At 44.2% G+C, this 25,549-nt stretch overlaps 2 protein-coding genes and 1 non-coding gene across 5 annotated transcripts; 1 reads left to right on the top strand and 2 right to left on the bottom strand.

The window, feature by feature from the left end:
* Positions 1-631: 631 nt before the first annotated feature.
* On the bottom strand, positions 632-16,041 carry Ap4b1 (adaptor related protein complex 4 subunit beta 1). Of its 3 annotated transcripts, none has more exons than XM_015999220.3 (11): positions 15,904-16,041; positions 15,081-15,273; positions 13,112-13,336; positions 12,532-12,662; positions 12,000-12,147; positions 9,421-9,917; positions 7,395-7,478; positions 6,515-6,618; positions 4,457-4,664; positions 3,958-4,239; positions 632-3,543 (listed from the first exon to the last, which is right to left on the bottom strand). In XM_015999220.3, the coding sequence occupies exons 2-11, from the start codon at positions 15,191-15,193 to the stop codon at positions 3,116-3,118; spliced, it is 2,220 nt and encodes a 739-aa protein (XP_015854706.1). In that variant the 5' UTR covers positions 15,194-15,273; positions 15,904-16,041; the 3' UTR covers positions 632-3,115. The 3 variants fall into 3 exon arrangements, with proteins under 3 accessions (XP_015854706.1, XP_076430865.1, XP_042135563.1); XM_076574750.1 differs by lacking the exon at positions 15,904-16,041 and adding an exon at positions 15,660-15,690; XM_042279629.2 differs by lacking the exon at positions 15,904-16,041 and adding an exon at positions 15,505-15,603.
* On the top strand, positions 16,042-25,104 carry Dclre1b (DNA cross-link repair 1B). Its single transcript, XM_006980802.4, has 4 exons — positions 16,042-16,230; positions 16,927-17,092; positions 18,831-19,013; positions 23,379-25,104. The coding sequence occupies exons 1-4, from the start codon at positions 16,042-16,044 to the stop codon at positions 24,428-24,430; spliced, it is 1,590 nt and encodes a 529-aa protein (XP_006980864.3). The 3' UTR covers positions 24,431-25,104.
* On the bottom strand, positions 22,770-22,873 carry LOC121830592 (U6 spliceosomal RNA). Its single transcript, XR_006073808.1, has one exon. It is a non-coding gene; the product is annotated as a U6 spliceosomal RNA (small nuclear RNA).
* Positions 25,105-25,549: the final 445 nt, after the last annotated feature.

Raw genomic sequence — 25,549 nt, 5'->3', positions numbered from 1 at the left:
TGTACTGTTTTTTTTTTTTTTTTAATTAATAAGACCTTTTAAGATTCGTGTTACATTTCCCTAGCTTGTTCAGCGACCTTTCTTATACAGTTCAGGCCTATTTGCCTAGGGATGGCACTGCCCATAGTGGGCTGAGCCCTTCTATATCCCACAGAAATCCCACAAGCTAATCTGACAGAGGCAATTCTTCAATTGAGATTCCCTTTTTCCAGGTGTGTCAAGTTGACAACCAAGATTAGCTATCACCTCTCCCAAAAATTGGTATTGCCACTTTTAAGAAATCCTGGTCTACCAGGAGTGGTGGCACATACCTTAATCCCAGCACTCCGAAGGCAGAGGCAGGCAGCACATCTCTGAGTTCAAGGCCAGCCTGGTCTATATAGTGACATAGTGAGACCCAGTCTGAAAAAAACAAAACAAAATAAACCCAAATTTAAAAAAAAGAAAAGAAAAGAAAAAAATCCTGGCCTAGATAGAATTCCATTACTTTCTGTATAAGTAATAGAATATAATAAAACATACTTCAAACATCAATCTCAGATTAGTCTTGGGGCCAATAAGATGGTCCAGTGAGTAAAGCTGCTTGATGCCAAGCCTGATGTACTGAGTTCAATTCCTATTACCCACACAATGGAAAGAGAAAAAAAGTTGTATTGACTTCTAAACACACACTCTGGCACTCCTACACCCACATACACATGCACAAAATAAGTAGTTTGAGAATACCATTGTCTAGTTACTTATAGTTATTCATTCAACAAACATTCACGATGAAATATTATGGTGAATGTATTGTAGACATAAAGGAACAAGACCTTCAGTGCCCTTAGAATTATTCAGCTGGGAAGACTCCCCAAAATAGGCTCTTTCTTATTAAACAATTCACTACTACCTACCACTCCCTCTACGAAGAACCTAGTTGAGAGAAATCATGACTGAAAAATTATCTGTTAAAATAATTTAACCAGGTATGATGGCATGAGCCTTTAATCTCAGCACTAAGGAGGCAGAGGCAGAAGGATCTCTGTTGAGTTAGAGGCCAGAACGGTCTACATAAAAAGTGGCAAGGTAGCCAGGGCTATACATTAAGACCCTGTCTCAAAAAACACAAAAACAAAGCCCATCATGCAATTTATTTATCTAGATAGGAATTCTTGAACTAAGCTAGTTGATGAAATGCTCCCATAAGCCCTCAAAGATGTGCCTTAAGCTCAGTTTGTTGTTCTCTGATTTCATAGTGAAAATCTGTCATATGGAACGCCTTACTAACTTCCTATAAGATCCTGTATATATCACTTCATGTCACCCATGGAATTAAACGTACATTTCTTTTACAAACTAAAATCTGATGACAGGGCTGGAGAGATGGCTGAGCAGTCAAAGGGGATTACTACAAAACTTGAAGTTACCCAGAACCCACAGGGCAAATTGTCCTCTGACCACCACACATGCACCATGGCACATTTACACACACACACACACACACACACACACACACACACACACACACACACAAAATAAATGTAGTAAAAAAAAATCTGATGACAAAGGAATGCTTCCCTTCATTCTGACTACCAAATCACTTATAAAGCCAATTCTGAGGCTAATGTCTCAGCTCTGTACTCTAAATATCTGTCTGTTTCCCCATCCCAACACACTGGGATTAACTGATGTTTCATTTTCCAGTTTCTGGATAATTTGGTCTTAAGACAGCTTGCTGTTATTCTATTACATCTATAGCATTAGTGATATCACTGTATAAAATACAGTCGAGCATAAGTAAAACAAAAACTGAGCACAAACAATAAGAAAACAATGGCAATAGAGCTGCTAGAAGTATGGATACCGACTTAAGAACACCTTTAATAGTTAATAGTTATTTGGGGGGAGGGGCACACACACAGGACTGTGTATGAATGGCGGTCAGACAACAATCTCTGGGAGCCAGTTCTCTCCTATCACATGGGTCCTAGGGATTGATCTGAGGTCATCATAGGTGCTTTATGCACTAAGTCATCATGCCAGATCATTAAAAAAAAATTAATTTAGTTTTTAAAAATGTATTTATTGAATGTAGTGGAGCATACTGTCCACACAGCATACGTGTGGATGGACATCAGAGAATTGGTTCTTTCCTTCAACACTGTAGGTCAGGGATTGAACTCGGTTTCGCAAGCTTGGCAGCAAGCACCTTCCCTGCTCAGCCGTCTATCTCACCAGGGCTCTCTCTCTCGAGTGTCTCATGTGTCCCACACTGGCCTCACACATGCTACTGTAGCTGACACTGACCTTGCACTTCTAATCATCCTGCTTCCACCCCGAGCACTGGGATTACAGCGGTGTACCACTATACTCCGTTTTATGAACTTGGGGTCTGTGCATGCTAATCCAGTACTCTGCAACTGAGCTACATCCTCAGTTCCTGCATGGCAGCTTTGACAGCTTGAATAGTGAAGGCAATGAGTGTCACAGAAAACATCTGAAAGGGCTCAGGACTAAGAAAGATACACTATGTGCCGAGACATGCGAGCAGGCAACTGCTCTAGGGAAGAAGAAGATGTTAAGGGCCGGGATGCAAGAGCACTCAGAGCACCGCAATAAACCAGCTTTTTGTTTTCTTCTCTGTAAACCACCCTGTCAGAACAGAGGGTGTCAGGAGTGGTGAGCCACGACACTGAAGAGGTACTTTAGATGCCACAGTAAGGGTTTTTGGATCCTAACCTAAAAAGCATGCCTAAAAATACAAGAACAGTCTACTGAAGAAACAAACACCCTCAAAAATGATGACAGCTACCCATTTCCACAGGCGCCAGGTATATTTAATAAATACAACCCCTAAAATGATCAGAGAAAAATCCCCATCCTATCCTCGTCCCACCTTTACCCCTTATCAATACTACTGTGTGTAACCTTCTCCTTAAAAATGGGCTCAATCCCTGACAGGCTGGAAGGGAACAAGGGAGGAGCCTTTGGGTAAACACAAAAGCCATGATTCCTAGACTGCCCGTTCTCTTTGCATCTGATCTCTTTGCATCTGGACTCAGAAGCAGCTCTATTAGCAAATGGAGGAACTCTGAAAGCTGTTCACCTCACTGCAAGGCACGCAGCAGGGCTCTTAGGATTTTATGTCTCCAACTGTTCCGATCACAGTTTCTAACACAGAAACAAAACCATGCAGCGCTTCAGTCCTTGCCTCACTCTCTTTCACAGAGACTTGCATTTCTGAGTTCTCGGGCTTCAACAGTAACTCAGTTAAGAAGAGACAACCAGTATCATCCTGAGCGCTGAGGTAGGCTTTCCAGGGCTGTGCCCCAGCCTTGCTCATTGCGATGGTCTGAATGTTCACTACTTTTAGAGCCATTTGGAGAGTGTCGGGCTGGACTTCTCCCTGCCAAGGAAACACCTGTTGATGAGTAATTTTGAGGTTAAGCCATGTTTTCTCAAAATACTCAGCAGTAAGCTGGAGATTGGGGACCAGCATGAGAGCTTCAGGATCAAGAGATTCTTGTATTCCTTGCTTGTTCTCTTCAGAAATCAAGTGACCTAAAAGAGTCAGAAAGCTTTTATAAGAGATGCTCTTAATCAGCATTTTTACTTTACATTCCAAAATACCCAATGTGTTGCCAGACATGGTGGTACCTACTCACTTATACTCCTAGTACTTGGGTTGGGGGATCAAAGTAGGAGGATCAAGGCTACAAAGGTAGCCTTGTGTACACAGCCAGCTCAAGGCCATGTTGTATCTCATAAACATCAAAAGCAAAACACATTTATATGACTTCTGTCTTCAGATAAATGGCTTAAATAACCAAGGATGAACTCCCCTTATGCCCACAAAGGACTCAAATTCAGACAACAGTATGAAATTTAGCTACAGTATTTTACTTTCCACCAGTTACCACAAGGGGTGGTGAAAAGCTTTACCACGACGAGATGTAAGGTAAACACTATTTTTACCTGGTTTGGCCAAGGATGCATTGGGAGGTAGCTCAAGACGATGACGCTCTACCTTCTGGCATTTAGAGATAGTTGCCCAGTGGGCTTTGCCATACACTGGCACCAGTGTATTGAAATCTGAAGCCCAGCTATTCACAGGTCGTTCTGGTTGATCCTCCAAAAGTCCAAGAGAAGGGTCGGATTTAGGACTACACAGGATCTGCTCAACTTTTTCAATGCCAACTAACAGGAGGCGATAGTAGAAGAGACCTCGGTCTCGTACAGCCATATCCTTTTCTTCCTCTGAGAGAAAACAATGGATCGAGTTAAACAAACAAGCACACACCCTACTCTCCTCCAACCTTTGTGCCAAGCATAAGAGGAGAAACAAATGAAGAAGGCAAGATCTTTTAGAAAGTGTCATTTCCTTCCCAAGTCCCACACATGACGTACCAGACAATGAAAGCTGTGAGGACTCTTAGCATGAGTCTCAGCAAGTACTATGCTCTGGGAAACCTACCTATGCAGTAATGCAACAGACGTCCCAGCATGTCCTGGCACTCCGCAGGGCGCGAAAGGAAGAGGCGCATTAGTGCAGTCAGCAGCTCCATCTTAACAGCAGGAAATGTCTCTGACTTCACGTTTTCTACAAAGTCCTCCAACACATAAGGAGCATTGGATATTTTTTCTCCATGGACCCCAAGTAACCAAATAAGTGCCTGTTTCCCCTAGGAATGGGAAAATAATAAATGCTTACTATGTGGTTGCCCAAACAGAGGAAACAGCACAGTCACAGGCTTTGCTTTTTCCCTAGTGCCAGCAGATACACGATACCCTTTCACTGGTACTAACTTGCTGTCCTGCTCCACTGCTTCTCTAAAATAAACAAGAATGAAATTCTAATGCACATGAGCTTTGTGGGTAATGCACATGATGCAGTGCAGTTGGCAAAATGCCAATTTAGCAGGCATAAGACCTGAGTTTGATGCCCACACCTTTAATCCCAGCACTCAAGAGGCAGAGGCAGGCGGATCTCTGAGCTTGAAGATAGCCTGGTCTACAGATCCAGTTCCAGGACAGCCACGGCTACACAGGGAAGCCCTATTGGGTGTGAGGATCACATCTATAACCCCTCACTCAGCTGATGGAGGCAAGAGGATTAGAGTTCAACGTCAAAGTCAGCTACACAGTGAGTTTAATGACAGCCTGGGCTTTGTAAGACACTATTCTGGGCTCTGGGAGACATTATCAAAAAGAGGCAAAGAGAGAGAGAGAAACAAAGAAAAAATGCTATCATGCATAAAGGGAGACTCAAAACTTTTATTAGCCTATGCTGATTAAGCAATAAATAAAGCTTTCTCAGTTTGGGCCTTTTGCCCAATTTAAGGGTTGTTTTTTGTTTTGTTTTTCGAGACAGGGTTTCTCTGTAGCTTTGTGCCTGTCCTGGAACTCACTCTGTAGCCCAGGCTGGCCTCGAACTCACAGAGATCCACCTGGCTCTGCCTCCCCAGTGATGGAATTAAAGGAGTGGGCCACCACTGCCTGGCCCAATTTAAGGTTTAGTGTTTCTTTTTTTGCTTGTTTTTTCAACTATGTAGCTCTGACTGTTGTGGACTCAGAATGTAGACCAAGCTGATCTCAAATTCACAGAGATCCACTAGCTTCTGCTCCCAAGTGCTGGAATCAAAAGTGAGGTTTCATGTTTCAAAAAACTACTGACAGAATTTCTTGAAATCTTTGTATGAAAGTGATTATGAACTTAGAATATATACCAGAATCATCTGTGATGTCTCTTAAAAGCCCATCTGTAGCCGGGCGTTGGTGGCGCACGCCTTTAATCCCAGCACTCGGGAGGCAGAGCCAGGCGGATCTCTGTGAGTTCGAGGCCAGCCTGGGCTACCAAGTGAGCTCCAGGAAAGGCGCAAAGCTACACAGAGAAACCCTGTCTCGAAAAACCCAAAAAAAAAAAAAAAAAAAAAGCCCATCTGTCTAGGTCTCCCCACTCCTACATATTTAACTCAGCAGACTCTCTGGGGAGGAAGAAAACAAATTTCTGTAAAAATCCCACAAACAAACAATACCACACAGGCCAGACATAGTGGAGCTCATCTTTCATCCTAGCACTCAGGAGGCAGAGGCAGGGCAGTCTAGTCCATATACCGAGTACCACACCAGCCAGGGCTATATAGTAAGACCCTGTCTCAAAAATTAACAAACAAAAAAACCTACCACCAACAAAAATATTCCATGGTGTAAATCTCTGACTCATAATTATTCAAGAGGACAATGGTATCAAAGAATTTATCACTGAAACTATAGATAAGTCTTTTTATAATTTTTGGGTTATTTATGTCCCAAAGAGACATAAGCAAGCCTGAGTTCCTACTTGGACACAGAATGTTAAACAGTAATTAGCTTCCATTTCAGGGCTAGATACTGTCTCAGTGGTAGAAGTGTTTACCTAGCCTGAGTTTGATCCCCAGCACCACAAAACCGAACCAGATACAGACTCCATTTCAGAAGGCAGGGTCCTACAATCCCTTCTATGATTACAAGTAAAAAGAGAATTACATTCTACCTCACTGTCTTGAATGTTCTCCTCACAGCCGGGCAGGGCCTGACACACAGCTTCCGTACACTGAGGGCACAACCAAACCAGGTCTCGGAAAGTCTGCACCACCACTACAATAGAGCCCGGAACACAAGAGCACAGGGTGAGAGTCCATGCAGGAAAGAAGCTTAAGAAGACTCATGTATTCAGATTAGATTTCTAACTGTATTTCTGGAAAACAGGTTTGGAGGGGTGGTTATTAATTAATTGAGAAATGGAAGATACACATGAATTTCACACCTATCAAATTGACATGAAGGTAAGTGAACAAATAGCAAAGTGCTTTGTAAATACAACGTTGTGGGCAAATGTGGGGTAGTGTTGCTGGCAGACACTGAACACAGTGCTGAGACTGGTGGAATGAGCAAGGGGTCTAAATGCAAGATTTAAGATGACACCTGAGACTGGCACGTATACAAGCCTGAGAATAAGGCCTTGCTAAATTTTACATTGTAGGAGCCTTCCTTGCCTCACTTCAGCCCAGCCTTGGAAGCTGGGTGAAGGAAGTAAAAAGAGGGGTACAGATAAAGAGAGCTTCCTAGTACCTTCACTATCTACAGTGCAGCCTTGTCACTCCAACAGCCACAAGAGTCTACCCTGTTAGCTCTACAGAGCCCAGGCTTCTCGGACAGCAACAGATGATGATGCAAGGACATGTTTAAGCCTATATAATTGAAAGTCATTTAAGAAAGAGATTCTTTAAACAACTACTGTTAGCTAGGTACTTGATGAAAGAGAGAGAGAGAGAGAGAGAGAGAGAGAGAGAGAGAGAGAGAGAGAGAGAAAGAAAGAGAAAGAAGGGAGGGAGGGAAGGAAGAAAGACTGATTCTAGAAAAGCAGGCATTACCCGTAGTGATGTGTTCTTGTCGGAGCCCCAGCAACTCTGTTAGAATCTGTACACACTGGTCTGTGTAAGTCTTGGCAATGCTACCTACAGAGGATGGAAAGGTGAAATTCTAGCATGTCATTCTAAAACCATTTCCCATTAGTCAGAGGCGAACAGAAGTTGCACACCTGTAATCCCAGCAGCCGAGACGCTGCAGCAGGAGGATCACAAATTAGAGGCTAGTCTGGACTACACTAAACTATGGTTTAAAAATGAAAAACAAGCCTTGCGGTGGCGGCGCACACCTTTAATCCCAGCACTCAAGAGTCAGAGTCAGGTGGATCTCTCTGAGTTTGAGGCCAGTCTGGTCTACAGAGTGGGTTCCAGGACAGCGAGGGCTACACAGAGAAACCCTGTCTAGAAAAACCAAAAAAAAAAAAAAAAAAAAAAAAAGAAAAAGAAAAAAGACCACAATGTTTATGTCTATCTTCTCTGTCAATGTGACTGGATTTACAATCATCATGGAAACACATCTATAGGTATGTCTGTAAAAGTATTTCCACAAAGCTTTATCTGAAAAGAGGGGACTCATCCTAAATGTGGAAGTCACCGTCATGTGGGTTGGGATCCCAGAATGAATTAAAAGGAAACATGAACTTAGCACCAGCATTCATCCTTCTCTACTTCCTGAATGAAGCAATATGACCAGCTGCCTCACACTCCTGCCATGTTGGACTGTAGCCCCGAAGACAGTAAGCCAACATAAATTCTTCTCTCCTTTTTTTTTTTAAAAAAAAGATATTTATTTATTTATTTATTTATTTATTTATTTATTTATTATGTACACAGAAGAGGGCACCAGGTCTCATTATAGATGGTTGTGAGCCACCATGTGGGTGCTGGAATTGAACTCAGGACCTTTGGAAGAGAGAGCAGTTGGTGCTCTTAACCTCTGAGCCATCTCTCCAGCCCAAATTCTTCTCTCCTTAAGCAGTGTTACATCAGGCATTTTGGTCATAGAAACAAGAAAAATAATTAATACAACCAAAGACATCTTTAAAAGAAAAAAATCACTAATTACAATAAAGTAAGAATGTAAGTTCACTGAGGCACAGTGAGCTATGGTTAAAATAAAATACATTTTTTTCAACTGACCTAAAGAAACTTTAAGGAAAAGAAAAAAAAAAATTCCCCATAGCACAAGGCTGAAAGCACAGTAACAAAGTATGGGATGCAGTTGTGGTCTGTTCGTTTGAGACAGGCTCTTGCTATATCATGTAGGGTGACCTTGAACTTGTGATTCTCTTGAGTGCTGGAATCACAGGCACATACCACATTTGACTGAGGCACCCTTCTGGATGCAACACACCTGAAGAGGAATACTACTGCTGGAGAGATGTGACAGCAATCTTTTAAGTCTAAGGATTTTTATTATCTTTCAAATATGAGGTCCCTCATGCTCCTCTACTTAGTGTTAGCCCTCTCAATCTTGTTTGTCGGCTGTTTTCATCCTTTGACTCTTTCAAGCCTTTTGGGTTCCAGACTAAGCAGGCAGAAAATCTCTAAAATTAAGGAATTACTCTCTGTTGGTCTATACTTAGCACTATATAGCCCATAATAGAAGCAGAGGATTTTTAGTCAAGAGAGTTGGGTGCCATTCAGTTTGGAAACTCTATGATCTTTTGGCCACTTAGTGACCTTTTTTGTACCTAAGTTTCTTAATCTTTAAAATACACACTATTTTTGACTGCCTTACAAGACCATAAGATGATATACATAAAAACATTTTGGATAGAAAACAGCATAAAGACAGTACAAATTTTTAAGCGTTGTTGTTGAGTTACCTGTATTGTCTACCTTGAGAAACATCTGCCTTGATTTAAAACAAAACAACTCTTTGCCCTAACATGTAATCACTGACCCAAAATTTATGATACTCAGTCTCTGAAACAAGATTCATTTACTACTGTCCTCTATGGTTTCCCTGACTACACTCTTTAGGTGGCTGAACTGGGGTCACAAGAAAAAAAAGCAGCAGGTACTTTACCTATGGCAAAGATGGCAGCCTGTGCAAAGTCAGCAGACACATCCGTGCAGTACCCTCGAAGCTCTTCTAGAACCTGCTGCACATTCTCATCATTCACCAGTTCACACAGCACTTCCACCTTCTGGAGCTTGATATAGTGGGGTTCCGAGTAAGAGCAAAAAAACTTTTTGTAGTGACTGCTGAAGTGACCTGGCAAACTATGCAAGACTTGGCGGACGTGACAGAGAGCAGCAAAACAGAGCTCACGGCTCTCGGAAGAACAGGCTGCTAGCAAGGGCCCCTTGACTCGTACAAGCACATCAGTTTGTACATGGGGGAACCTTTTTGCCAAGATCAGGAAGAGTTTGGTGGCTCCCATCACCACACCTGTGCTGCTGCTCTTGAGATAGCTGTCCAACAAATTGAGAATATCAAACAGCTCCTCCTCACTTCGGGGTTGGTAGCGGAGCAGAAAGTGCAATACTTCCGCCTGGCCCCATTGATCCAGTTTTGACATTCTGTCGAAAATGAAAACAAAGGAACTATTTTAATAACAAATGGAACATTCTCCATACAACTGCCATAAACCAAATAGCTGTTCATCATAACAAAAGGGGGAGAGGATTCTTAAAATAGATTATGCCATGATCAAATTCTTTTTGCACTTTAAAACATAAATTTTACAGTCCACAACAAAGGCTGTTTAGATGGCTCAATGAGGAAAGGCATTTCTTTCCAAACCTGTCTACCTAAGTTCATTCTCCAGAACACACATGGTAGAAGAAAGAAATGATTCCCCAAAGCTGTCCTCTGACTTCTACACATATGCCATGGCACATGCTTACACGGACACACAGACACAACACACACACACAAATGATAATAATAACAATGAGGTTTTTGTTTTTTTTTATTCTAAGGGGGCTGGAGATATGGCTCAATGGGTAAGAACATGTACTACTCGTCCACAGGATATGAGTTTGATCCCAGCAAACAACCATATCAGGTGGCTGGCAATCACCTGTAACTCCCACTCCAGGAGGATCCAACCCTTCTGGCCTTTGGCGGCATCCACTTTCACATGCACATTATCTCTACACATACAAACACACACACATGCACATACACACAATTAAAAATCAAACATTAATCTTACAAAGAAATTCCAAGACAACTTGATGGTACAAGTGCATACCTGTCTGAAACTAAAGATACGATCAATATATACCAGATCCAGAGTCTCTGAATTAATTTTTTTCCAGTACTGGAGACTGAACCCAGGGATCATACATGCTAGCAAGTATTGGGGGTTTTGTTGTTTTGTTTTTGTTTGTTTTTTCCAGACAGGGTTTCTCTGTGTGGCCTTGGTTGTCCTGGAACTTGCTTTATAGACCAGGCTGGCCTTGAACTCACAGAGATCCACCAGCCTCTGCCTCCCAAGTGCTGGGATTAAAGTGTGCGACACCATACCTATTCCTAGCAAATATTTTACTGCTGAACTATATTATACCTCTAATTTCACATTTTCTATATTTTTTCCAAGGTTTATTTATTTTTTTTATGTGTATGAGTATTTTGCCTACATTTAAGTGTACTGTATGTGGGCCTGGTCCCCTAGGAGGTCAGAAGAGTGTGTTGGATTCTCTGAAACTGGAGTCATAGCTAGTTGTGTGCTGTGGGATGTCTTTCTGTACGCTGTGAATATGTGTTGCTCTCACTGGTTGATAAATAAAGCTGTTTGGCCAATGGCGAGGCAGAATAAGGTTAGGTGGTACATTCAAACTAAAGATGGGAAGGTAGAGATGAAGGGTAGAGTTGGGGGAGATGCCAGCCTGCTGCCCAAGAAGCAATAAGATGCCAGTAGACTGGTAACACCACATCCACATGGCAACATATAGATTAATAGAAATGGGTTAATTTAAGATGAAAGTGTTAGCTAGCAAGAAGCTCAAGCCAGAGGCCATACAGTTTGCAATTAATATAAGCCTCTGAATGATTATTTTAAGTGGCTGTGAGAGCTCGGGTGGGAGAGATTTGTCCGAACTGTGGGTCTAGGCAGGACCAAGGAACTTCCCCCTACAGCTGTGAGTCACCATGTGGGTACTGGGAATTGAACCTGGGTCATCTGGAAGAGCAGTCAGAGCTTTTAACCACTAAGCCATCTCTCCAAGACCCCAGATTTTCTAAATTTTAAGGTAAATGGCTTAGTCTTGGGGGCATAATAGGTACTACAGAACAAATGTATCTCCACAGCTTGTTTCTACCATCTTTACATATTAAGAAAAGTAAGTCAAATAAAAGAACTTCTCTCAATAAAATATTAGGAAATTAATAATTGCAGTAAACTTGAAGTCTGGGCTGGCAAAATGGCTCAGTGGGTAAAAGTGTATGCTGTGTAAGCCTGATGATTTGAGCTCTACTGGAACCCACATAAAAATGGAAGGAGAGAATCATTTCCTCTAAGTTTCTACTGACCTTCATACTTTAAACCCACATCACCAGCCCCATCCATCATACACAATAATAAAGTAAGACTTAGTTTAATTCATCAACAAGATCTTACCACGATTCATATCTCATAATAAAAAGAGCATCCAAACCTATTTAAGAGATGGTGCGCAATGGGCTTATTAATGACAACACCTCCTTCCTGTTTCAAAATTTCCTCTAGAGACCTCAGGCAGTTCACAACCACAATTGGATCCTGGTCACGCAGGAGACTGTATAACTCATTGACCAGAGCACCATCTAAAACAAAGACCAACGATTACAAATCAAGAAACACTTGAGTCATATGGATAGAACCTGAGGAACAGCTCTGGGCAGACAAAGCTATGTTTCTGCTAATACAAAAACAAAACCGAAATAAAAACAAAAACCAAAGGCAAAAACAAACAGCATCATTTTCAGTATCAGGACACACAAATTAAGAAATTAATTTCTTTCAAAGGCTGAAAAGAGGAGCTAAAACAAAAACAGATGAAAAAAAAAAAGCAAGCATCTGATTTAGAAAGGCATGCATAGTCATGGAGACACATTATTATTTTCTACCAAGCAAGACAGTTTTTTTCTTCCAAAAGTATACACACAATAGAGACACAAATACATACTGAGCATGGCGGATGATCTTACCCACTTCAGAGTCTCCCTGAAGATTATGCATCTTGGCACAGCCAAGGACTGCCACTCTTCTGACATAGGAAGCCTTATCCCGCAGACCATTAAGGACAGGCTGTTGGATATACTCCTGCACACCTGGCATCCTAAGAAACATCCTAGAGTCAGGCGGATCTTGACATACTAGCTTTGACATAATTAAGCTCTTCTTCAATTTAACAGGTTTAGTTTAAATATGATTTAATAATTCATGTTTGAATGTATATCTATTAGATCACAAGAAATTGGAGAAAGCCTCTATTAAATTTAAAAAGCCATAATTGGACTTTTTGTTTGGAATAATGCTGCAGAGCCAACACAAATTGTTATAGTAATAACTGATTAAGTATCTTTAACTGAAACTCAGAACTATTTTACCAAGATAAAGGAAACCACTTTTAATAAAACCATTAGACACAGTTTAGAAGGTCAAAGCAATGGCTGAAAATTTGAGTTCAAGGAAGAACAGTACTTTCCTTAGTATTAGGGAGCTTAAGCTGTTTTCATTAAGAATCTGCTAATTCATCAGCCACCAGACAGGGGGTAAAGTGCTCACCTGAGGCTACACATGCTCCGGAGTGCCAGTCCTCGCACCATTGGGTTGGGGTCTGAGCAGTCTTTACATAGTGTATTGATGGCCAAGAGTGCCAAATCTGGTTTCAAAGGTGCATATGTGCCCATATACAGATAAACCAACTTTTTCTGAACAATATCTACAGTGGCACTGGCCTTCACCATTTCCATGAAAACACCAGACATGTCCAAGCCCTGAGTCATATGCCTATAAGGAACATACAGAGCAGAAAGAAGTAAAACACACAATCTCCAATCTGTAAGAGGAGTTTTATGTATATATGTTCCGGTTATCTAACTAAATTATGATCTTTCAGAGAGGTCTAGTTGGGTATACCTTGTCTATTACATCACACAAAACTTCCTACTATGGGCCTGCCACTGTTGCTCTATGAGTTCCGCACTCTTGAGTCCTTAGTACATGCCAATGAAATGATATGGGGATGGTACATTCAACTTTAACATTTCAGAGGTATGACATGGGGACATCTTTTGAAGGTACAGGCTGGAGAGGAAGCTCAATGGTTAACTAGTATTTTGTACATGGTAGCTCATAACCATCCATAACTACAATTCCAGGGGATCTGATGCCTTCTGACATACATAGGCACCAAGCATACACGTGGTGCACTTACATATGCAGGAAAAACACTCATACACATACAATTTTTTTAAAAAAGTAAAAATAAAAAGCCAGGCATGGTGATGTACAACTATAATCTGAGCACTTGGAAGGCACAGGCAGGTGGCCCTCTGTGAGTCTGAGGCCAGCCTGGTCAGCAGAGTTCCCAGGACAGCCAGGGCTGTCTGGAGCAAAATAAAACCAAACAGAGCAGAGGTAGCCTCAGATGTTTAGGAATTCAATATCAACTAGGAAGCCAGCCAAGCACATCACTGATTTCAAACCTCCCGTGTAAAGTATTGAATAATGCACAGAACACAGACCAAGAAGATCCACGTCCACATGCTGCTGTGGCGGTCAGAAAACACCTCTTCGCAGAATAGCTAATGACCAGCTCACAAGGCAAATGTGACACAGGTAACGATACATGCCATAAGGCATGAACAAGAACTGAACATTCATTTTGTTCCTTGGGTGACATGATAAAGAATTTGGACTTCATTCCACTGATTATGTTTCTAATGTGGAACCAAGCTACTATATAGAATCAGCTAAGATGTTTATTTAAAACGCAGTCCCTGGATTCTATCTCATCCTAACAAAATCAGAATCAATCCCTAGGTCGCACTTTTTCAAAAGCATCCCAAGGGACTTTTGTCCCTACACTAACGTTTTTTGAGCTATAGCTACAGGTTATGTGTTCAAATGTATATAATAGAAAAATCCTAACACAAGTGAGGAGACAAAGTCACTTATTAACAAACTACCAAAATAAGCTTTGGTAATGTTGGCCTGAGCCAACACTACAGTACTAATAACGAAGAGTGAATATTTAGAATTTTTCACACTACCTGACACTTGAAGGGAAGGGCAGTGCCGTCAAAGTTGTCTATCATGCTTAGTGGGATGCCTGGTGACATTTGTAACACAAATTCGGGCAAAATAGCAGGTTTGAGGGGGAGAAGAATGCTGGTACTATTTTGGTCCTATCTTTGAAGAACTATCCAGGTAAAAATGCCAGGCAAGCAGAGGGATATATAGGTCTGAATCTTACAAACATGGAGAACTGTACTAAGTCAGTCATTGCACCAGGGGTCAGCGGCGGAACTGCTGAAGCCTGTGACATGAATAGGAAACCTCTCGGCTGGGTAGGGAGACCGAAGTGACGATGCAGAAATGCAGTCTCAAGGGCCAAAAGATACAACTGCCATGTGTGAAGGTTCCTGGACTTCTTCCGAGTGGTGGCCGGTAGGGAGCCCTGAGGAGGGTTAAAAGTGGGGCAGGGTGGGGAAGGTGGAGGCGGGGGTTAGAATTCTTAGGTTGGTGATACCTAATAACTCGCTGGATGACATTCCGGTAGCGCAGCCTATCAGCCTGAATATGAGGGTTACACAGAGCCTTCTTCAGTTCCTTCACCACGTCCTCGGAGCCAAGGTATGGCATCTTCGCCAGCAGTCACGGGGCAGCTTCCACGGACCCGTGGGGGGGAGCTCGTGGGCTCCTTCTAGTCCCGAGGTGGGAGCCTGAGTGAAGGAAACGTGGTCAGCGACAACACTCCAGGCGAGGGTGTCCCTCGGCAGTGCCTGGCCCCAGGCAGGAACGCACACTTCACCCCTCGGGCCTCCAGCGAGCCCGGACCCTGGCCCTTCAGGCGCCGACCCGAGCCCCGCCGGCCGTTCGCTCCGCCCAGCACATCTCCTCAGCTAGCTCTAGGCCCCGTGAGGCATTCGCTACCCCACCAGCGAGAGGCAGACCTAGCACAGCCCTTCCTATCCAGGACTAGCCGCCGAGGCCATCCCACAACACAACGCCCCAGCCAGCTTCCTGCGGAAGTCCCGCCCTCTCGCCCTGACACTCGCTGAGCCCCCGCCCTAGTGGCGCCGAGCGCCGAGCGCAGGCAAAAACCGACCTCAGGACGCCCTTCCCCCCACTCGCTCCCCGCTTGGCGCAGGCGCGCAGCGCGCTGTGCCGGAGCCGCGGCCGGCCATCGGAAATCGGCTACTCGGGCCTGCCCTCCTCGCCGCCGCGCGCAAATTGGTCAAAAAGTATGGGCCTGGGTTCCCGCGCGCCCGGGTGATGCTCTCGGGGCCTCTTCCGCGTTGGGCTCTTTCGCTTTCGCCCTCCCGAGCGCGGGCCACCTTCTTTTTGCTCACTCTGTCTACTCCTTCCACGTCTGGGTTGTTTTTCCCTTGTCCTTGCGCCCGCATGTCGTCGGGACGCTGTCGTGGACGCCTCACGCAGGAGTGCTGTTCCAGCGAAGCCCCCGCGGGTGGCTTTCCAACCCGGCCACCATGCACGGGGTCGTAATCCCCCAAACGCCTATCGCTGTGGACTTTTGGAGCCTGCGCCGCGCTGGCACCGCGCGGCTCTTCTTCTTATCCCACATGCACTCCGACCACACGGTGGGCCTGTCTAGCACTTGGGCACGGCCCCTCTACTGCTCCCCAATCACTGCCCACCTCCTGCACCGTCACCTACAGGTACTGGGGCTGGATTTGGCCTCTGAGACCTAGTTCAGGAATCTGGGTGGGGACTTCTGATCTGTCTCAGCTTGGGGATCACAGAGTGGGCGCCTTAAAGACGCAATTTTTGCAGATGTGGGAGTTGATCCCAGGATAAGACTAGCCTCCAGCTACCTGACTAGAGATTTTTAGCTGTAAATTTAGACAAATTATTCCTATCTTTTCATGAAGTGTCTCCCCAATTTGTTTTTAAGAATCCACCAGACTGAGAATGTAGCTCATTGCTAGAGCATTTGTTAAACATGTACAAGTACCGTAATTTAGATTCCCCAACACTCACCGCCCACTCCCAGTAGTTCATCTATTGCGCTAGGTAAAAAACACATTATCTAACCTCTCCTCATCTTGTCTACTTGAGAAGATATGGCTGGTATGAGCCCTGGCAACCTGCCTGGAATTTTCTCTGACAGTTGCCTCCCACCCCTGCTGGGATTATGAGAGAAGAAAGTTTGAGAATCTTTATTTAGATTTTCAGATTCTGAGTTTAAATCGATACAAAGGGTGGGGAGCCAGAAGAGGAAGGACAGATTGTTTGGGAATCCCTATAACAGCTTACGTGAGAGTGTTTCAGGACTTGGTCAGCTTTCCTTGGGAGTTAGTTCCTGGTCCAGGAGAGGAGTCTGTGGTTACTAGGGTGACCAACTGTTTCCTCAGGTGTCTAAGCAGTGGATCCGAGCTCTGGAGATTGGTGAGAGCCATGTATTGCCTCTAGACGAAATTGGGCAAGAAACCATGACTGTAACCCTTATAGATGCCAATCACTGCCCCGGTTCTGTCATGTTTCTCTTTGAAGGATACTTTGGAACAATTCTCTACACAGGTGAGCCTCCCCCAAGATGTCCCTTGTGATATTTTGTATATGCTCTAACAAATAAAACTTGTCTGAAAATCAAAGTACAGAGTTAGCCACTAGTTAGCCATAGAGGCCCAGGCAGTGGTGGCACACACCTTTAATCCCAGCACCTGGGAGGCAGAGGCAGGTGGATCTCTGTGAGTTCAAGGCCACCCTGGGCTACACAATATTCATCCAGTCTAAAAGAGAAACAGAACCAGGCACTGGTGGCTCACACCTTTAATCCCAGCACTAGGGAGGTGGAGACAGGAAGTGATATGGCTGGGCAGAGAGAGGAATATAAGGTGGGAGGAGACTGGAGCTCAGACCCCATTCAATCTGAAGATTTGTAGAAGACAGGATCTTGCCCCTTTTTACAGTCTGAGGATTTCATAGAGGTAAGAACTAGGGCTGGGCATTGGTGGCACACACCTTTAATCCTAGCACTCAGGAGGCAGAGCCAGTCGGATTTCTGTGAGTTCGAGGCCAGCCTGGGCTGAAGAGTGAGTTCCAGGACAACCTCCAAAGCTACATAGAGAAACCCTCTCTTGAAAAACAAAAAAAAATGGGGTTGGGGATTTAGCTCAGTGGTAGAGTGCTTGCCTAGCAAGCACAAGGCCCTGGGTTCGGTCCTCAGCTCTGGAAAAAAAAAGAGAACTCGGGCCTGCCTGGTCTGCTTCTCTGATCTTTCCGCTTTCACCCTGGTATCTGACTCTGGGTGTTTATTATTAAGACCAGTTGGAATTCGTGCTACAGTCCCTCTCACTTTCCAGCTGTGTGATTTCTGAAGCTGCCTTCACTCAGAAGACTAGGCCTTGAAGCTTCATCCCATATAGGCACAGTGACCCTTTTCAACTGACTGACCATCTAAACCCTTTTAAGAATATGCAAGTAGCCGGACGGTGGTGCCAGATGGTGGTGGTGGTGGTGGTGGTGGTGGTGGTGGTGGTGGTGGTGGTGGTGCACGCCTTTAATCCCATTACCTGGGAGGCAGAGGCAGGCAGATCTCTACAAATTCAAGGCTAGCCTGGTCTACATAGTGAATTCTAGGACAGCCAGGCCTATGTAGAGAAAGCCCATCTCCCAGAAAACAGCAAACAAGGGGGTTGGGGAGATGGCTTAGCACTTAAGAGCACTGGCTATTCTTCCAAAGGACCCTGGTTCAAGTCCCAGCACCCAAATGGCAGTTCCCAACTGTCTGCAGCTCCAGTTCCAGGGGATCTGGCATCCTTGCATAGATATACATGCAGGCAAAACCCCAATGTACATAATAAATAAATCTTAAAAACAAAACAAAAAACAGCAACCAAACAAATAAAAAAAATGCCACAAGAGAAGGATAGAGACTTTTTTTTTTTAATTTGGTTTTTCGAGACAGGGTTTCTCTGTGTAGTTTTGAAACCTGTCCTGGATCTCACTCTGTAGACCAGGCTAGCCTCAAACTCAAAGAAATCCGCCTGGCTCTGCCTCCCAAGTGCTGGGATTAAAGGCGTGCTGCACCACCACCACCACCACCACCACCACCACCACCACCACCACCACCACCACCACCCGAAGAGACTTTTTTTTTTAAACAAAGAAGCTATATTGTAGGTACAGTTCAGTGCCAGGAAACAGTTTTCCATAAATCAGGAACCAGTGCCCATCTGTTGCTAAAGGTGGGAGAGGCTGGTCTCCTATCCTTGGTCTTTGTTCCCTGCTCCCACCTCCTGTATTGTTCTTCCAGGTGATTTTCGATTTACACCATCCATGCTGAAGGAGCCTGCCCTGATCCTGGGGAAACAGATTCATACTTTATATCTGGACAACACCAATTGCAATCCAGCCCTGGTTCTTCCTTCCCGACAAGAAGCTACTCGGCAGATTGTCCAGCTCATTCGACAGTTCCCACAGCATCACGTAAAGATTGGTGAGTGGTTCCCTGTTTCTCTTGCTGAGTGAGTCTAAATTCTTTGAAGGTTCTCGTTGTTTTCAAGTCTTTGCAGGTCTTGCCTTCCTTGTAAAACCTACTATGATAATCTTATTTAACATTGAACCTCCCAGCCGGCCTGGTGGCCCAAACCTTTAATCCCAGCACTCAGGAGGCTGGGATTAAATAGAAGCAGCCTATTCTATATAGTGAGTTCCAGTGAGAAAGACCCTGTCTCAAAAAAATAAAAATAAAATTGAGCCTTTCCATCTTCGTTCTCATCCCTCCCTCCAGCTCTGGCATTAAATCTAGGGTCTCACATATGTTAGGCAAGTACTGTATCATTCAACCCTCTTCTTTTAAATGTGTTTATTTTTAGTGCTAAGATTACAAGCATGTGCTAGCACGACCAGTTTGTATGGTGCTGGGATTACCCAGGGGTTTTGTACATGCTAGGCAAGCACTCTGTCAACTGAACTACATCCTGAGCCCCAAGCTTACTCATTTTTTATAGTATTCTTCACCTCCCAGTGTATTTGGTACATATTTAAATATGCTGTAGCTTATATATACATATACCTGATAATGTACACATACACCAACGTGAACTATAACTCCTTAAGATAGTCAGGCAGTGGTGGCATACACCTTTAATCCCAGCACTTGAGAAACAGAGACGGGCAGATCTCTGAGTTTGAGGTCTGTGGAGTGAGTTCCAGGACAGCCAGAACTACACAGAGAAACCCTGACTGGAAGAAAAGAAAAAAGAGAAAGAAACAAAGGAAGAAAAGAAACCCTTAAGAGGGCTGGAGGGACAGCTCACTGATTAAAAGCACTGGCTGCTCTTTCAGAGGACCCGGGTTCAATTCCCAGCACCCACGTGGCAGCTCACAACTGCCCTGTAATTCCAATTCCAGGGTATCCAATGCTTCTTCTCACCTCCAAGGGCTCCTGCAGGCATGTGGCACACAGCCATACACTCAGGCTCACATACATACGCATAAAATAAAGTAAGTAAATAAATAGTTTTTAAAAAAGGAAAAGAAACCCCCAAAAGCTGAGAGGAAGCTGTGTGTGTGTCAGAGAAGCAGCAGCCGGTGTGACACACACAGCAGGCAGGCTCGAAAGCTGGAGTGGTAGTACGCCCTTTGGGATGGACTTTTTGGAGGGTAGGGTAGGGGTGTTTTTCAAAACAGGGTTTCTCTGTGTAGCTTTGCGCCTTTCCTGGAACTCACTCCGCCTGCCTCTGCCTCAGTGCTGGGATTAAAGGCATGCACCACCGCCACCACCACCGCCACCACCGCCGGCGGCTTGGAATTGATTCTAATCTCAATAAAGAGCTGTTGAGTGGTTTCAAGTAGAAGAGGAACAGTACTCCACTTAATTGTTTCATGATATATGTTCCATAGTTTCCATGTTCGTTCCTTTTAATTTTTACTGTTTCTTCTGCTAGAATGTAGGTTCTCCCATAACAAGGTTCTTTATTTCTTACGGTGCCTCCGTAATGAAAGAGAGATAGTAAATATTTGCTGTGTGAATGAATACAGAGATTACTTCAGATAGGTGCGTTGAGAAAACAGCTGTTTGCTTGTCCTGGTATCTCCACAGTGGTACTCAATATCTTTGGGACTCTTGAAGTTGTGTTTTGAAAAATAGTTTATGAAACCAAAAATAAAGGAAAAAGCCGGGCAGTGGTGGTGCACGCCTTTAATCCCAGCACTTGGGAGGCAGAGGCAGGCGGATCTCTGTGAATTCAAGGCCAGCCTGGTCTACAAATTGAGTTCCAGGAAAGGCGCAAAGCTACACAGAGAACCCCTGTCTCAAAAAACCAAAAAAAAAAAAAAAAAAAAAAAAAACCAAAATAAAACAGCTTTTGTTCTAAATAACTTCTTTGGTTGTTCCAAAAAGTATAGGTCCTCAAAAGAGGAAAATGAGTGTCTTAAAGCATATGTCACAACTCTGAAAGGAGTTTCAAAATGGCCTTAAATAAAAAGAATGAAAAAAACTATATACCTCCCAGGGTAGCTACCAAACTGATTGAGAAATGTCCCCTACCCTCAGGATTACTTAACTATTCATGAAGAAATACTATCTGACCATTCTTGAAGTATGACATGCAGCATTTTCTCAGAGAAGCACAGCTGGTTAGAGTGCCTGTGGTAGGGTTTGATTAATTTTGTAAAAATGTAATTAGTCCTGTAATGTGCCACATATCCAGTAGGCAGTAGAAATACAAATCTGAATAAATATGGTGTCTGACTTTAAGAGCTTCCTGTTGGGCTGGAGAGATGGCTCAGAGGTTAAGAGCACTGACTGCTCTTCCAGAGGTCCTGAGTTCAATTCCCAGCAACCACATGGTGGCTCACAACCATCTGTAATGAGATCTGGCGCCCTCCTCTGTATACATAATAAATAAATAAATCTTTAAAAAAAAAAAAAAAAAAAGAGCTTCCTGTTTACTAAGGAAGGACCCCAAGGAGGAAAAAGATATAGAGAGAGCAGAAAACCTTTTGCTCAAAGGGGTAAATTAGAATTCTAATCAAGGGGAGTGGATATAAAACAAACTTTTCTTTTTTTTTTTTTTTTTTTTTTGGTTTTTCGAGACAGGGTTTCTCTGTGTAGTTTTGCGCCGCCTTTCCTGGAACTCACTTGGTAGCCCAGGCTGGCCTCGAACTCACAGAGATCCACCTGCCTCTGCCTCCCGAGTGCTGGGATTAAAGGTGTGCGCCACCACCGCCCGGCAAAACAAACATTTTTTAAGTTCACGGTTTAGTGGTGAGGCGGTGAAGTCGGAGAACAATGGTTAAATACCATCTGCCGTATCTGTTACCACAGCCATTGCTAAAATCCATGTCTTCATTTCTTCTGTGTGCACACCTTTTGTCCTTCTAGATGGAACTTCTGCTTCCCACTTCTCATCCAGGCACTTAACAGTCCTGCGATATTTTTTCATAAAGTCATGTTTTGATCAGAGGATTCTGATGATTCAAATTCATCACTTTCCTACCTCACACTGTTGAGCAGCCCCTGCTTCATCTACAGCATTAAGTCCTAACTCCTCCTCACTGCTTGGAAGGCCCACTCATAAATGACCTTGGCTTGTCTTTCCAGTGTCCTATCTCACTAGTCATCTTTACTTTAGTAACACTGAGGTGGCTCCTCTTAAAACATTTTCCACTATACCCTCTCCGTGCTGGCTAGCCCTGATCCATCCTTTAAGATACAGCTCAGTTTCCTTTCAGCCAGAGTGATCACCTTCCATCAATTTGCCAAAATGACAAGCACAAAGGGAAGAGGAAATGGACCTGTTGTATAGTCTCTAAGCCTTTTGGAAAACATGGAGTTGTTCCTTTGGCTACATATGTGTGACTGTTCAGGCAGAGGGATATTTGGCATTAAGGGATTGGGTTCTAGTCAAAAAGGAATGTCCTGTAACTGTTACAGTGGCAAAGCTGGAGTCTCTAGTGTTACCCAGAATGTTATTGGCGTTGTTGTAAACCGCAAGTTAGAGATGAGATTCTTGCCAGGAGAACTGAAACGCATTGGGCACATGAAGCACTAGATGGAGTGAGGGAACATAGAGAACAGGTGAAGGAAAATGATCAGGAAGATAAAGGCCAAAGAGAAAAGTACTGGGTTCAACTGAAGTGCCCCCCTGTGCTGCCCAGAGAAGCACTCTTTGTGGGAACCAGCGGAAAGGAGCCCGAGCTGATCTGTGAATGACTTAATAGATAAAGTGAGGGGGTTTTGGTTGTTGTTTAAATGGAGTGCTTCATGAATGTATATGTCATCCTTGTTCAGAAGCCATGCTAATCTCTGTATCATTCCAATTTTAGTACATGTGCTGCCAAAGTGAGCACAAGTGTTTGTTTGTTTGTTTGTTTGTTTTAAATGGAAGTGTGTTGTTTTCTCCCCCAAAGAAATATTTAAATTTCCCATCACCTACCAAAAAAATGGACCTGGCTCAGCTATAGGGAAGCTTTTCCTAATTTCATCAACTGGCAGCTACTTCTGTGCCTTTATAACATTGTATGCCTGCCTGTGTGTGACACTGCCCTTCATTACATTGTTTCTGAGTCTACAGGTGGATGATACTCCTGGAGAGTTTAAGCCTTCTTAATCTGCCTGTTGCCACAGTGCCTCACGCTTGGTAGATGCTTTCTCTTGTTGAACTGAAGGATAAATGGATTTTGTGTGCTCCATCCCTGCATCTGCTATGTATCTTAAATCCATTTCCTTCTTGATACACTTCCTGGGTTGCACATAGATTTTATGAATCTTGGTTAAACATTTGGTTGACCGGGAGTCTTTAATACCTTCATTATCTCCTTTCTCTTCCTTCCCCACCCCCTGAACATAATTTAGGACTCTACAGCCTAGGAAAGGAAGTGCTGCTAGAGCAACTAGCCCTTGAGTTTCGGACCTGGGTGGTGTTGAGTCCTCAACGCCTGGAGGTGGTGCAGCTGCTGGGCCTCGCAGATGTGTTCACAGTCCAGGAAAAAGATGGGCGCATCCACGCTGTAGACCGTATGGAGATCTGCCATTCTGCCATGCTTCGGTGGAACCGGACTCACCCTACCATTGCTATCCTCCCCACCAGCCGGAAGATACGAAGCCCTCACCCCGACATCCACACCATCCCTTACTCTGACCATTCATCTTACTCTGAGCTTCGGGCTTTTGTTGCAGCTCTGAGGCCCTGCCGGGTGGTGCCCATTGTTCGCCAGCATCCTTGTGGAGAGTTCTTTCAGGACAGCCTGAGTCCCCGGCTCTCTGTCCCCCTGATCCCACACTCTGTGCAGCAATCCATGTGCTCCTCCTCTAGGGAAACAAGCGTGCTTTGGCAGTTGGAACGGAGACTAAAGAGGCCCAGAATCCGGGGGGTTGTATTTGAATCCCCTGAGGAAAAAGCTGAGCAGGCTAAAGTTGACAGAGACTCAAAGAAGCACAAGAAAGAAAACCTCTCTCCCTGGCCTGGGGATCTTGAGAAGCTCTGCCCCCATCCTCTGCAGGCCAGGAAGCAGTTGTTCCCGGACTTCTGCAGGAAAGAACGCAATGAGCCGGTCTTTTTTCGTGACTCTGAGAAGATAGCGACTGCGTTGCCTGCCCCCTTGGAATTTTCAGTGCAATTACAGCCTGTAGATGAGTTTCTCTCTCCAGAAACCAGGGAGGAAATCGACTTAGGGTCTCCCGTGATACCTAAGGGAGGCAATGGCTCACCGGCTAGAGGGAACCAAAGTGACTGGGTAGGCTCTGGCTCTCCCCTGTCTCACATTAGCAAAGACACTCATCTGGCCACTGAGTCCAGGGAGCTGGCGCTAAAATACCTTCTTACTCCAGTGAGTTTCTTCCAAACAGGGTTCTCATCCAGGAACTTTGACCAGCAAGTGGAAAAATACCAGAAGAGTACAGTATAACAATCCTGTTGGATCAGCACTGCAGTTTTGAAAACAGTGGATGGTGGCTAGTGGCAAAAGTTTGTTTGGTGCCTTCTGTTACAGAGTCCTGTGGCTCACCCCGGAGTAGCTCTTCTGAAGCTTGTTTATGGAGTTCCGGTGCCTATGAAACCCTTAGCTTTATAGATGACTATTTTATTATTATTATTTATTTTTTTATTTTTTTTAGTGGAAAAAGTAGAATCTGACTCAAAAAAGAACCAGGTTTGTCCCATGTGTCTTATTCCTCAAGTCCCCTTCATTTTCTTCTTAGATAAAAAGTCCTTAGGTTATTTATTTTCAAATTGTGAATCATGGTGCTGGAGGATAAAGTGGTATCCCAGGCTTTATGTTCTAATCCTGAATGTCACTGACTTGCTGTGACCCTGTCCAGGTAACTTCCTGTCTCTGCCTCAGGGAGGGAACAGGAAACCATGAAGAGGCCTTGAAACTATTGAGAAAATAACCCCTTCCTCCTTCATGAAAGGGGCCAGTAACAGTCATGAGAGATCCATTTGGAACAAAGCCATTGGGGGTTAGGGACCCCGCAACCAAGTTGGTACATGCAGTAAGCTGAACATTAAGGCTTAGAATATGTCTGAGCTACTGGATGCTTGGAGACATTACTTTGTTAAAATAAAGCTATAAAAGAAAAATGTGCTGCCAGATATTCCTCTGATCGTTCACATAGCTGGGATTTTCGCCCCACCCCCACCAATTTGAGTTAGGAAGCCAGAGCACAGAGCTTGTTTGTTTTAGTATCCAGGGGAGAGACCAAGGAGCCAGCTGGCTGGAACAGGTCAGAGTGTGCAGTTTATGCTGCCCTGCTCATAACCTAACAAAATGCCAAACCAGTAAGCAAGCCAGCTGATAGCATGGCCCTGAAGAAATGTGCTCTGGGAGGACGCAGGCGAAGAGCCGGGCATAGGGCGAAGCAGCTTCAATGTGAACCTTGGGCCTTAGCAATGAGGAAGACTGTCTCTTACCCTCGGGAAGGAAAAGTGAGGTTTAGTACTTGGTGCTGTACCTGTCAGTGACCTTCCTATAAACCTCTGAGGGCCTCACAGGAGCTGCAGCAGGTGAGGCGTGGTACAGTAGGAA

The sequence above is a fragment of the Peromyscus maniculatus genome, chromosome 6 (assembly GCF_049852395.1).
Source record: "Peromyscus maniculatus bairdii isolate BWxNUB_F1_BW_parent chromosome 6, HU_Pman_BW_mat_3.1, whole genome shotgun sequence".
Lineage (NCBI taxonomy): Eukaryota > Metazoa > Chordata > Mammalia > Rodentia > Cricetidae > Peromyscus > Peromyscus maniculatus.
This window is presented reverse-complemented; position numbering and strand designations above follow the sequence as displayed.

Excerpts from the sequence above, each read along its gene's own strand:
- Ap4b1 (XM_015999220.3), bottom strand. The coding sequence starts at position 15,193 with ATGCCATACCTTGGCTCCGAGGACGTGGTGAAGGAACTGAAGAAGGCT. Across the intron at positions 12,148-12,531 it reads TCAGGGAGACTCTGAAGTGG|ATGGTGCTCTGGTCAATGAG; the intron begins GTAAGATCATCC and ends TCTTTGTTTTAG. Across the intron at positions 9,918-11,999 it reads GCGCACCATCTCTTAAATAG|AATGTCAAAACTGGATCAAT; the intron begins GTTTGGATGCTC and ends CATTTTCGACAG.
- Dclre1b (XM_006980802.4), top strand. The coding sequence starts at position 16,042 with ATGCACGGGGTCGTAATCCCCCAAACGCCTATCGCTGTGGACTTTTGG. Across the intron at positions 16,231-16,926 it reads TCCTGCACCGTCACCTACAG|GTGTCTAAGCAGTGGATCCG; the intron begins GTACTGGGGCTG and ends CTGTTTCCTCAG. Across the intron at positions 19,014-23,378 it reads ACAGCATCACGTAAAGATTG|GACTCTACAGCCTAGGAAAG; the intron begins GTGAGTGGTTCC and ends AACATAATTTAG.